General features: G+C 35.5%; 2 protein-coding genes across 4 annotated transcripts; one reads left to right on the forward strand and one right to left on the reverse strand.

Moving 5' to 3' along the window:
* Window position 1: 1 nt before the first annotated feature.
* APG2 (Sec-independent periplasmic protein translocase) lies at window positions 2–2,368 on the reverse strand. Its single transcript, XM_059592421.2, has 4 exons — window positions 2,009–2,368; window positions 1,561–1,871; window positions 852–1,142; window positions 2–399 (listed from the first exon to the last, which is right to left on the reverse strand). The coding sequence occupies exons 1-4, from the start codon at window positions 2,256–2,258 to the stop codon at window positions 190–192; spliced, it is 1,062 nt and encodes a 353-aa protein (XP_059448404.2). The 5' UTR covers window positions 2,259–2,368; the 3' UTR covers window positions 2–189.
* A 1,556-nt stretch (window positions 2,369–3,924) lies between these two features.
* On the forward strand, window positions 3,925–11,415 carry ORC4 (origin recognition complex subunit 4). Of its 3 annotated transcripts, XR_009438350.2 has the most exons (17): window positions 3,925–4,073; window positions 4,318–4,408; window positions 4,508–4,564; window positions 5,554–5,601; window positions 6,429–6,479; window positions 6,562–6,605; window positions 6,684–6,747; window positions 6,977–7,063; window positions 7,319–7,410; window positions 7,520–7,601; window positions 8,452–8,537; window positions 8,649–8,758; window positions 9,691–9,783; window positions 9,881–9,945; window positions 10,050–10,193; window positions 10,646–10,809; window positions 10,972–11,415. XR_009438350.2 is itself a non-coding variant. In XM_059574535.1 (16 exons), exons 1-16 carry the CDS (start codon window positions 3,964–3,966, stop codon window positions 10,679–10,681), a joined length of 1,260 nt encoding a protein of 419 aa, XP_059430518.1. In that variant the 5' UTR covers window positions 3,925–3,963; the 3' UTR covers window positions 10,682–10,906. The 3 variants fall into 3 exon arrangements, 2 of the variants coding, with proteins under 2 accessions (XP_059430518.1, XP_088369529.1); XM_059574535.1 differs by lacking the exon at window positions 10,972–11,415 and having other exon boundaries at window positions 10,646–10,906; XM_088513403.1 differs by lacking the exons at window positions 5,554–5,601; window positions 10,972–11,415 and having other exon boundaries at window positions 10,646–10,906.
* The last annotated feature ends 1,804 nt before the right edge of the window (window positions 11,416–13,219 follow it).

Below are 13,219 nucleotides of genomic sequence, written 5' to 3' on the forward strand. Positions count from 1 at the left end.
AAGTTAAATACTTATTGTAATTTCTAATGGAAAACTTTTACATTGTTTTAAGTACAAAACGAATAGAAGCTTGACATGGGTGATTCATCCTCCGTTCCTCTTATGCGAATACCACATCGTTTTTGAATATACAGGATTCAAGATATACTAGTGGGTGCTGTTGAGAACATGTCCCAGGATCTGTGTGGTTCATCGCCCTATAAGCTTAACCGCCCAGGCACCACCCAAGTAAAGACCCAGCAAAGGTGCAGCCAGAAGCATCTGAGTAAGAGGATCAGTTGATGGTGTAAGTACGGCAGCTGCTACAACTGCACCAACCACTACGTATCTCCAAATTGACAGCATTTGGTCTCCGGAAACTAGACCCACTTGTCCCAGTAGAATTTGTATTACCGGAACCTGTAGAACAAGTAGAAATATTTTTGATCCATTATATATAATTTCCAAATTCAAGTCAAACTCATGAGAGCTCAGTTTCAAATAGATGCATTTGTATTGAACTGGGGTATGAAGACTTATTTTCAATTTGTCTACCATTTGACTGCAAAACTTCTAAAAGTAAAATCCAATACTTCACTCAAATATGATTGCTATTGAAATAAAGGAACATAATATGGACTTCACAATGCATCATGAGTCAAGAATGGCATCCATTTCACAAATCAACTAAAAGAATGAATAGCACACATCTGAAATGGTGATGTATAAGTCAAGATCTGGTCTTTCAGTACCAAGAAATCATTAATCTTATAACTTGGTTTGGGAAAACAAAAAATCTTGGACATATGATGGCTGCTAATTAGTAGGTAAGAGTCATCCTCATGGGCAGAGGATTCAATGAAAACCTTTACCTGGAATGACAAGCCGGTGCTGAACATCAGCACAAGTACAAACTCGAAGTATTGATCAATGGACCACAATGATTCCACAGCCCCTTCTGCATAACTAACAAAGAAATTTAGGGCTGCCGGAGTCAGAACCGTGTACGAGAAGCTGATACCAGCATAGAAAAGCACCGATGAGCCCAACACTATCGGCCCCAGAAACCGCCTCTCTTCTCTCGTCAACCCCGGAAGAATGAAGGCTATAATCTCATAGAGAATGATAGGGCTTCCTAACAGAAGGCCACAGTATCCTGATACCTGCAGCACACCATTAAAAGAATTTTTATGGTTATCAACAGCAGCTTAATTTATATATAAATTTTTTAGTTCATTCGAGCAATACACAACCCAAAAACTTCAAATTTGTTATTGACTTGTATTCTATACAATGTGCTGATGGTGTTCTCATATCACATCCCACATAGCTCATTGTGGCTAGAGTGATGGATACCCAAAAATCATTGATACAGGATTCGAACTCAGAACCAAATTACTACTCATCTCCAAATGGTACCCAATAATCATTGATATAGATTCCAACTCAGAACCATGGGAAACCATAATAAATCTAACACTTATCTCAAAGATTTCGGCTATCAGAAAGTAATGAATTTAATCAATTCAACCATTGTTCTAACAAATTTTTTATAAAGATGCGTGTTCCGTTCAATCTAACCTTTAAAGTTGTAAAGAAAAATTCACCAGGAGCCAGCTGCAGGAACCGCACACCCTGCGTTTTAACGGGAGCTTCAAGAATCAATATCAGCTCCTTGGAGAACGCAAAGCATCCCAAAATAGCGGCCCCAACCGCCAAAACCGAGATGAATATCCTCTGGCGTAGCTCTTCCAGATGGTCGAATATACTCATTTCTTTATCCTCTGGGAGGAGCTCTTTGCTGGGATAAAGAAAATCATATATCGGACTCCGCCCATTATCTTCCTCCAAATTCTGCACTAAACTCCCTTCTCTCGCGCCATCCTCCACATCTAAATTTACATAACAAAGTTCACGTCAGCATCATTCCTATGAAATTTCGACGATTGAAAGAGATGAAAGAATAAAATCTAAGATAATAAAGTTAAGCTTAGATCAGAGGTTTCTGTTATGGGTTTTGGGGTCTCACCAGGCCTATCCTCGACGACGGAGCCAACGGTAGAGACCAACTCCGGTTCCTTCTCTCTCATGCCGTCATCGACAGCAAAGCAAACGACGCCGCTTAGACCCCGACGGCGAAGTAATCTCTGCGAAGCACCGAATCCCAACCTCGGTCTGCTGGAATTCTCAACCCGTAGAGAAGAAGTTACGCGGTTCAAGTAACAACAACGGTGGAGGTGCAAGTGAGGGACCAGAGCCGTGCTCGTGCTCCCCATCATTCTCGCCGTTTTTGGGTCCAGAAAAATCAGGAGGAGCTTCGCTTGCGGTTGCGGGTGGCTTTGTTGAACGATTGGTTCTTAATTGCGCTCAGTCCCCAGACCCTCAGGCCGCCGATATTTAGAAATTTTTGGGGAAAATATATATATCACTCATAAAATTTAAGAAATGAATAAAAAAACAAAAATGTTTTAAACTTTGGTTTACCTTATTTATAATTAGTTTTCTTTGGTATTATAAATTCATAGGTTCTTGAAAGTATGCCAAAAAAATAATTTACTTCTAACAATCAAATTTTGTCTACTTACTTAACGGGTTTCGATACTGTGACACATTCAGAGCCAATAACATTGTGACAAGTAGACCGCTGACGAAATTTAACTATAAGGAGTAAATTAATTTTTTTGGCATCTCCGAATTTATTTTAATACCACAATGAATTTAATTGTAAATTATATAAACTACAATGATTAATTTTGAGAAAAGATGCACACACAACACATATTCTTAAACATTGATTTTTAAGGGCTCACTCTCTTGTAATAGTAAAAATTTTGGTTATATGTTACATGCATTTTTATTTATTAATTTATTTAATTGTGGCTTTTATTGTTGAGTAATGGTAGAAGTTTCTTTTGGAGGCAGGCTCTTAAAAATCCTAATTGAACTTATAATGGATCACTATTTAATTTTGATCAAATTAAAATTTTAAAAGCTATCTTATTTTTAAAGCGACATTCAAGAGAGTTTTATAATAACTCTTTATTGACATATAAAGGAATGACCACTTAAGAGTAAACACTATAAATTTACACCACTAGACTTTAAAAGTTGATATTTAACTCCTTTGCTACCACTTCTTTACAAGTCACATCTTTTATTAATATTTAACATTTAGATGAACAAAAAATATCCCATATGCACTACACATAATTTTATTTTTATTTAGTTATGCATACTTTCAAGTGCTCACAATTTGACGTGAGTTATGTGATTGTAAAAGTCACCATTAACTGAAATAACAAATGAAAGTACATGTAGTTTATAATAGTAATTTTCACAGTCACGTAGGGAGTGAGCACTTGAAAGAATTTGTAACATTTATATTAAATAAAATGACCTTAACAAATATTAAAAAATAAAACACCCAAAAAAAGTAGTCTATGGTTCCTTAGGTGTCTTTTTCTCACACACACACAATATATATATATATATATAGTATTGTTTTAATAATTTAAAAAATTTAAAGTTTTTTTTTTAAAAAAAGGCTTATGTCTAACACATAAGAATTTTTCCGTCAATTTTAAAGCCAAATGCTAACCGAGGGTATGATTTGCGAGGAAATGATAATTCTTTTTACATGATTTTTGGTGGCCCCTCCGTTTGATTATCGTTTTACATGATTTGTTTTTATTTTATTGAAAAAATATTTCAATATGACGTGAAAATAATTTTTAGTGTTTTATAAGTGTTTTGAGTTTCTAATTGTTTGTTATTTGTTAATGTTTTTTAATAAAAATCAACAGGGAGAGAGAGCTCTGACTTGGACTGGGCTCTGCCCCTAGCCCATGAAGGTTGTTCGGCCCACGAAGAAGTTTACCGTATAGGACTCATGTATATAAGCTTTGGCTGCCCTACTCGTTCTTCTTCGTCTTTCCCGCCATTTTTTCTGGTGTGTTCACACTCGTTGAGCGGAGGGTTTCAACAATGGGACGAGAGAGTGCGGCGGAGGAAGCGCTAAAGCTTATCCGAAGCAGACTCTGTGACCCTAGTTTTGTCTTCAGGGCTTTTTCTGATTCTCCGGAGAGCAATTACAGGTGTGATTCTCTCTCTATTTAATTTCATAATCACTCTGTTTGGTTCCCGAGAAAATGTCGTTGAAGAAAGAATTCTAGAATCCTCGCCAAATTGGTTCTTATGAAAGTGCTTTTATTAATTGAGACGATTTCTTCCTGAAAATACTAGAATAACCAAAAGGAAAATGAGAAACAATTATTCGCAATTTTGCTTTGTTTCCCAAGGTTCTTTGAGAACTAAGGCGGTTCTCTGATTTTTGGGCAGCAAATTGAAGTTCATAATATCAAGTTCAGTCACCGAGGCATGCAACAACTCGATCCTGCTTCTTGGCCCCCGTGGTTCTGGGAAAATCGCGGTTTGCATTTTTCTTTGGTTAAGCTCTATTAGCACTTCGCAATTCGTTTTATTGGTGTTTGTATTCTTTATGTTTGTTTTTTTTCTCTTATGTTGTTAGGTGCTGGAGCTTGTTCTCAAAGACTTGTTGCTGGAATATGCCGATATGATTTCAGTCGTAAGGACCGATTTAACATTTTTCTTCGTTTGAATTGGTAATAGTAAATTAGAAAACGTCTTAATTAGATTTTGGGGCATCTGGACTATTTACAAGAAAAATGAAAGCATTTGAGAGGACTTTACCTTTGAGATGAACCATATCTTTTATATCGGTGACTCTTTAAAGTAGATAACATGGTGTTTCGTTGTTGAGGTGATTGAGGAGAATAAATTGTGGATTTAATAAAGATGTTTTAGGATATACTCGAGGTGCAGTTGGGCAACCCATCAAAAATGGAATTGCCTCATTTTGTTTCATGCAATATGTTATTTGTAAGTCCACCTGCATAGGGGCACTTATAAAATGGCATCCACCAACATACTTGCTAGTAGAAACTTATTCTGGGGGCGTGTTATGGAACCATAAAATTGTAACATGTCATTTATTTTGGCAGTGGCTCCAGCTTTTTTCAGTAACCCCTTTCAAGTCGATATTTACTTCCTATCTTGACTCCAACAAACATATCCAATTTCGACTTATTAAAAAAAAAAAAGGCATATCCAATATCTCATTGGACAACCAAATGCACCATCAACAACACCCGCCCTCTCGCGCAGGACAACTTCTGTTATTTTTGGTATTTTCTACTTACGAAAAGAAGAAGAAGGCGGACTAGTATTATTTCCATTTTTTTTTTCAGTGTTGTAAAGAGTATTTTGGTCAAAATTGAGTCTTTGCACTGTATTAATTAGGACTGTTTTATTTTTTCTTATAGCAACCTTTAAATTGACATCCTATTTGTAAAACAGAAATCATTTCTAACAACAATCAACAAAATTCCAGAATCTTTGTTTCTCATCTAGCTACCAGATTGCAAACCTTATGGATTCAAGGGTTTAGTCATGCACTAGCCTTCGCCTTCGCCACTATCACTTCAACCCCCCCTTTCCTTGTGGATAACAAGTTGACTCAACATAACTTAAGTTGATATGGATATTTTGTTGCAGATAAGGTTGAATGGCCTTTTGCACCGTGATGACAATTGCGCTTTCAAGGTTTGATACTACATGCTCGGTCATACTCTCGCTTAATAACATAGAGTTTTCTGTCGTATTGCCAAATCATATTATTATTTTATTATGAAGTCATACTTCCAACTAATTAAAATAGCTGATGGTATAAGGTTGAATCACGCTTGTTAATTTTTCTTTTTGTTCTTTTTGTCTTTGAAGTTACTTGATATCGATTGAACTCGAGATTGTACATTCATTTTTGCAAGAATTTTTAATTTATATGGATTTACCATGCAATTCACATTGCATAAATGAAACCGAGTTGCTGGTATAATTAACTTCTGACCTTATATGGTTGATACTCAATACGGCAATAATTTATATATAGCAAAGCTGCGTTACAGATCCATATCTTATAGGTTAATTCTCGTGATGGTGTATTGAAGAAGAATACGATGTACCATGTGAGATAATAAATTCTGAGTATGCCGTGTGACATTATCATAGACAAGGAAGTGTTTTTAATGAAATTGTATGGAGTTTTAGGCATAAGATGATGCTGACATTTGATAAATCTCAAAGAGAAGATTCAAGAAATGAGTAGAGACTAACATTCATGGAATGATTGCATAAAAGCAATGAATGACTGCATATGGATTATTATCAATAACAAGAGAACTCATTGTTTTGACCTGCAAACCATAAGCAAAAGAAAATTAGGAAATGCATGTACATTTAAAAACAGATGCATATGTGTATGCATTGATGTGTTACTTCTTTTTATCATTTTTTCTAGAGTATTGCTCACATGAAGAATTTTTATCCAAAGGGTTATGAAGTTTCTCCAACATGGTTGTTGATCTTTTCAGGAAATTGCTAGACAGTTATGTGTAGAGCATCAACTGATATTCTCAAAAATGGTAACTTATATTATCTATTTGAGTTCAGGGATGCACTTACAACTAAATGGTTCTCATTTCTTGATCTTGACGTGGTTCATAGGCATCATTTGATGATAACTCCCAATTCATGATAGCCATGTTAAGGTGAGTATAAAGTTTGCTTGATGTAGCTCTTGTTGAAATGGTTTAAATTTTAATGCAGTTGTGATTTCTGGTGTTTAGGGAGTGTGGATTAGCGCATAAAACAATTATTTTTGTGCTGGATGAGTTTGACCTGTTTGCTCAGGTAAGACTCCTCCATCCTGTGCCAATAGCTGTCACAATGCTGAATTTATGAAGTTTGACATTCATGTTTGTTCCTTCATTATTTCTTTGATTGAATTCAACGATAGCGCATGTAAAATATCCTTTGTATTAAGAAGAAAAGGTGCCATTTGACATCTACAACTGTGCTTGCTCAGTTTGAATTCTCTGATTATAACATTTCTACTTTCATTTTTTCTGGTTCTTTGCAGGGAAAGCAACGAGTACTTTATAGTTTGCTAGATGCAATGCAATCAGTAACATCTCAAGCTGTTGTCATTGGTGTGAGTTGCCGACTGGTATGGTGCTTTCAAGTTTCTTTTATCTGTCTTGTATATTATCTTCAGGTTTGTGCACATGATGAATTTTTAAATTAGAAAGAAATGGAAGCCCTTCTTGCCTTGGGCCTCTATTAATTAGTGTAAAAAAAAAATTGAAAATTTTGCCCATTGCCGTTATAGGCAGACTGCATAGAAATGTTTGGCTGCAGAAAAAGATATAAATGCAGATCGCATTGTGAAGAATATTGAAAAATGAGGCTATTTTGTGTGCAGGATGCTGATCAGCTTTTGGAAAAAAGAGTAAGATCTCGTTTTTCACATAGAAAGCTTCTGTTTCTTCCTCCCTCTCAGGGAGACATAGAGAGGTAAGTTTGTTTATCGTTGAATCAGAGATGACACCGTGGTTTTGCCCAAATATTAAGAATATAGTTTAACAAATGCTCGTCTTTATTTTCCTGTGTTCTGGTTCTGCAGATTGTTGGAGCACATTTTCTCATTGCCAATAGACTCAACCCTTCCTCATGACTATGCTGTTGAATTTAATGCTAAACTTCAAGTATCCTTCCAATGATAAATCAGCATGGGCATTTTAAAAAATGTTGTTTTACATCAAAAGAGACTAAGGTGTGTTTGAAATCAGCTTCCAAAAGGTTCTAAGAGGTCGTTAGGATGCATAGTATAAGAACCTTCTTCTGAACTAAATTTGAAAACTTTTGTAACTTATCATTTTCTCTTACGCACCAAAAGTGGCCCTGTTGAATGTTTGACAGATAAGTTCACTAAAGTAGTTTTAGGAGATATGGTTTAGAGAAAGCACATCTAAATTAAATTGAAACTGAGAATGTGGAGTCCAGTGAGCAATTCATTTTTGAAAACAAATTCCTTGATTATGTGTCTGCCAAGTGCCAACACTATGTCAAATTTGGATTGAGATTGGAAGTGGTGACAAATTAACCTACAATTTTAATTCAGAAAGATATCTTCTGGCTTGTTATGAATTTGGCAAGCACTCCCCAAAGTCTGATCACTTTAATTACCAAGGAAGCATAAATGTAAAATGGGGTTATCTAAAGTTTTTAATGTAGGCCTTTTCATACAAAAAATGTGTTAATGTTTTCTTGTTCTCTTTTTTGTCATAATTTGTTATGCACTCACAATTATGAATACAAAGGAACACCCTTTTAAAAAAATATAAGTTTGCTGTGTGCTACAACCTTATAGCCTGAATATTTCAATTTCAAACAAAAAATATTTGTTATACATGGCTTGCTTGTGTCCAGGAAGCATTATATATTTGAAACTTATAACTTACTTTTAGGATAAATTTTTGACATTACATTTTTTATCTTGAATCATGAAAGATCTGTTTTCTTATATCTGGTTAAGAATTCCTTGACATTTTACAGAATATGTTAGCAGATGATAAATTCAAACAAACTATTAATACACATATGAATTCTGATGCCTCTGTGAACGACCTGTTGAGGTTTCTGTAAGTTCTTCCTTCATGCAGAAACACAGAATGTCTGTGCTATTGTATAAGTTCTATTTATGAGCATGTTTCTTCCTCTACTAAACTTAGTGTGATAAACCATGACACTAGATTTCGGGCTGTTTCTTATATGGATTCGGGATCTGGGCTCCTATCACTTGAGTATTTCAAAACTGCTCTCTCAAATATCCAAAGACAGCCAAAGTTGGAATGTATAAAAGGTTTGAAGATTTGATTTCTTTATCTCTGATATGTGTGTATTGCTTATTTGGTACTCATAAATCTTCATTCCCCAACCCCCACCTACAGGCATCTGCCAGTTGCTTCTTCCTGCAGAATAGTAATATACTCCTATAAACATATCACTTTACTCCCTTTCATTCTGGGACTCTTTTCCATTCTTTGGTGCTCAGATACTGTTTTTATCAACTTGAGGTCATTCATCTGGCCTAAAGAAGCTGCTGGAATGCAAAATCATCTTTCTTGTGTTTTCTCAGTTTCTTTTACACACAAGATATTTTACTCAATTCATTTTTTTAATTCCGTTTAGTTGTTTATTTATTCATTTATGTTTCTACTTCTCTGTTTTATGTTCTGCGAGAGAGGGTACGATTAGAGGAAGAAGATGAAGCAGCTCTTCCCATGATGGGATCTCATTTAGATTCTAATTCTCTAGCTAATTTCCATGCTTTAATTTTTGTTTTCAGTGACAAAAAAGAAAAAAAAAATCTGTAAGTGTCAAAATACAAGATGTTCCTAGTGCCTATTGACGTGTGATTGAGACTTGGCTTTATTGCTAATATTTTCTTCTCTTACTCCTATTTATCTGTTTGGCAAGCTGTAATAAGTAACTACTCAAATAAATAAAGTTGCTATGGTCAGCAAATTTTCTTTTGAGACAACATGTAGCTATACTTAAATTGATAAACTCATTCTTGGAATCAAATTTGAGCTTTGCAAGTTTAGCATCTTAACCCGTGTATCAGTGCAAGAACAACTGAAGAAGTTCAAATAATTCGCTGGCTGGCATGCATGTTTTTATGGCAACATACATTTGAATAAAAAGCCTGTTTATGCAAGCCAAGCAGTGATCTAACGTTCACCCCCTGGTTAAACTAATGATTTTGAATGCACATTCAACTTGTTCAAACAGATTGCTCAGTCTTGGAACTTTATGTTCTGGTATGCATGAAGAGGTTGGAAGTTAAAGAGAAAAATTCATACAACTTTAATGCTGTAATGAAAGGTCTACTTCTGATCTTTCTTCTTTTTTTTTTTTTGGTTATCACTTCATTAATATGATCAGGTTTGTCAACTACTTACATGTTTGTCATACTTGGCAGAGTACAAGAGCATACATGATTCTTTCATGACGTCTGATTATTATGCACAAAATGTGTGCTTACGGGTATGAAAGCTCTCTTCAAATTTGTGTACGGGGATCTTAGGGTGTTCTCTTCCAATACGTTTTTGTAGAAAAATTTTGACTAATTTTTGCTATAACTTTCGCAGGCATTTGAACACCTTCTTCATCGTGAATTAATCTGTTTTACAGACAATAGAGCATATAATCAATCTGTTGAATTTCGTCCAGTGAAGCTTCTAATCTCATTCCATGAACTACATCAGGGGCTAAAATCATATCGTTCCTGTCCTGTAAGTAACTAGTGGAAAATGTGTCTTTTTAAAATTGGGATCCATCAGCAATTTAGGCAACTAATGTGAGATATCATATATATGACCCACTTATTCAAATACAATTTGAGTTATCCGGGCAGGTGGGTACCATTATGGTTTCTCACATTAACCGTCTAAATTGCTAGCAATTTAGGTAGCTAATTCCGTTAGACTTCAATCAATCTTTTTGCCTGCATCCCTGCGTGAGATATGGGCAAAAGCCAAAAGTATATTGTTTTCTCTTTATAGATGAATCTCTAGGCAGTATGGACTTTATGGAAATTGTTTGGAGCTTGCTGAAACACTTTATGTTTTAGCCATTTCTTATAAAATTTTGCTTTTGGTCATGAATTATAATCTATTATAGTCATTGCATTTAATGATCTCTTTGAAAGTCAGCAATTGAAGCATCATTATGCTCATCTTGGCAGGCCATTCTTCTTAAGTTAATGGATCGCGAAGCTTAGTACATTCAAGGGACAGATTGATGGTTGCTGATTGTGTGATGATCGAAGAATGTGGATTCTACCATTATCAGTAATCCTTTGAGGAAAATTTCACTATATTTTAAGGATTAGTGAAACTCATTTCACAGGTAATCTGCTGACTAAGATTCATCCAGATGGATGTCACCCCACATTGTGATTCAATTAATTATTACTGTATATGAATCAAATTCATGATTCTTTTAACATTTTTTCTCCACAAATTTTCTCTTCCCTTATCTTATCCATTGTCACTATTGCCATTAATGTAGCTTAGTCGCTATCCCCCGCCATCTTCATTGCATTTTTGCTTTTGGCGAAGCAGTCCACCACTCATGACTTAGCCAGATGAAAGGTGCACCTACTGCTACGTCCCAAGTACCCCCTTCCCTCCTTTTTGCTTACGTGCATCTTATATGTACCACATGCATTACGCTATAGCTGGACTCAAACTCGTTGACCAGAAATCTCTGTGGATCACAATATAGCCGGACGTTTGATGATATTTTGAAATCTTGAAAAGTTCTTCTCCAACTCATTTATTAAACTGGCACGCGTCCATAATTTACACGCACATTCTTAAAAATTCCTTACGAGAATTAAATAAAAATGCAAACATCAATTTAATAGATTGGGTTGGAGAAATTTTTCTTTAATTTGAAGGAAAATTTTGTTCATACCACTTCTAACATTTCAATTGTCCAAGATTATAGAGAAGTTAGTGGGTCAAGAGTTCTTGCATTTTTAATGTTTTTGGTCTGCTTTTTCCTGCAATGTGATGAGCAAAACTGTCAATACTTTCTCCCGCAACCTCGATTGCATCTTGTCTTTATGTAGGTATCTTACGCATCAATGGTTCCTTCTTAGTTTATTGTATAATGTATAAAAAAGAATAAACCTAAAGTTATTGGGTTGCAAATGTAATTCTCTTCTCTGTTAACGGTATATCAAAGTAGCCCAGAAAAAAAAAGGGGGGGGTATGCTAAAAATAATTAACTTCATAAATTACTTTAGCAACCTCAAAAAAAAAAAAAAATCTAGGGTGTTGATTTAGTGGTCTCAAGAAATTTTGAATGATCAAGTATAAAAAACGATGATCGTTAATTGGAGAACTAGGTAAAAAAAGGGTTTCTTGAAACATCTTCATGCATGGAAGACTCATTCATCTTCCCTAACCATTCATAAATGGATTCCACCTCCCACCCCCAAAATTTTCTCAAATTGAATTCAGATGTGGCTCACCAATTTTATTGTTCTAGGAAACTCTCTTGTGATTTTTCTTGCTCTCCAGCACATGGATCTCACAAATGAGTGGAGGATCTCTCTCTTCATCTTGGATATTTTTCTACTCTTGTTTTAGCTCTTTGGACCCAAAGAAAAGTGCATGGAAGTGTCAATTTTCTTTTTATTATTAAACATAGAAGTGTCAATTACTTTGCGTACAATGTCTAAAAATGAGCTGTTTCCCTTGCTGAATCTATAGTTGGATAGCGTGAAGTGTCCTGCCTTTTCCTATCTTTCTTTTTTACTCTCAAAAAAGAAAGAAAGAAAGGGACTCAAGAAAATAGAAAAGAGAACCATAACTGCTTTCGACCCAAACCTACAACAAAAATATGCCCCCAAAAATGGCGAAAATATTTGATAGACACAGTTTCTTTTCAAATTAGGTTTAGAAGAATTTTTTTAAGGGTTAAATACTTAATTCCCTCATAGGGTTTGACAACTTTATTTTTTCTCCTTGTGGTTTCATTTTTATCACAGGACCTCCCTGAGGTTTTAATAAAGACCAAGTTAGTCAATCCGTTAGTTGACCGTTATGATTGACACATGGACCAATCAAATGTTGACACGTGGCACCTATTTAATTTTTTTTTTAATTTAAAAAAAAATGTAATTTAAAAAAAATAATTAAAAAAAAAAGGAAAAAAATTGGGGGTGGCTCATCTGGCCGGATGGGGGTGGCTCGGCCACCCCCTTGGGCTCCAAGGGGGTGGCCGAAACCACCCCCAGTACCCAATGGGGGTGGCCGAGCCACCCCCAGGACCCACTGGGGGTGGTTTCGGCCACCCCCTTGGCACCAAGGGGGTGGCCGGGTCCTGGGGGTGGTTTCGGCCACCCCCTTGGCACGAGCCACCCCCAATTGTTTTTCTTTTCTTTTTTGTTTTTTTTTTTTTTTCGAAAATACATTTTTTTTTAATTTTAAAAAAATTAAATTAAATTAAATAGGTGCCACATGTCAACATTTGATTGGTCCACGTGGAATTCCGTTAAGTCAACTAATGGTCAACTGACGGAGGACTAACTTGGTCTATTATCAAAATTACAAGGAAAAAAAAATAAAGTTGGCAAACCCTAAAGTTGGCAAACCCTAGGGGGTATGAGGTATTTAACCCTTTTTTTATACTCCAACTATAGAATTGTTGTTATTTTTTTTTTTTAGAAAAAAAAAAAAAAAAAAAAAAAGGGCCCCGCTAATACGAACCCGACCCAAAACCCAAAACTCTGGGCTGGACTCCAGAA

Source organism: Corylus avellana, chromosome 2 (assembly GCF_965113065.1).
Source record: "Corylus avellana chromosome 2, dhCorAvel1.hap1.2, whole genome shotgun sequence".
NCBI classification, from domain to species: domain Eukaryota; kingdom Viridiplantae; phylum Streptophyta; class Magnoliopsida; order Fagales; family Betulaceae; genus Corylus; species Corylus avellana.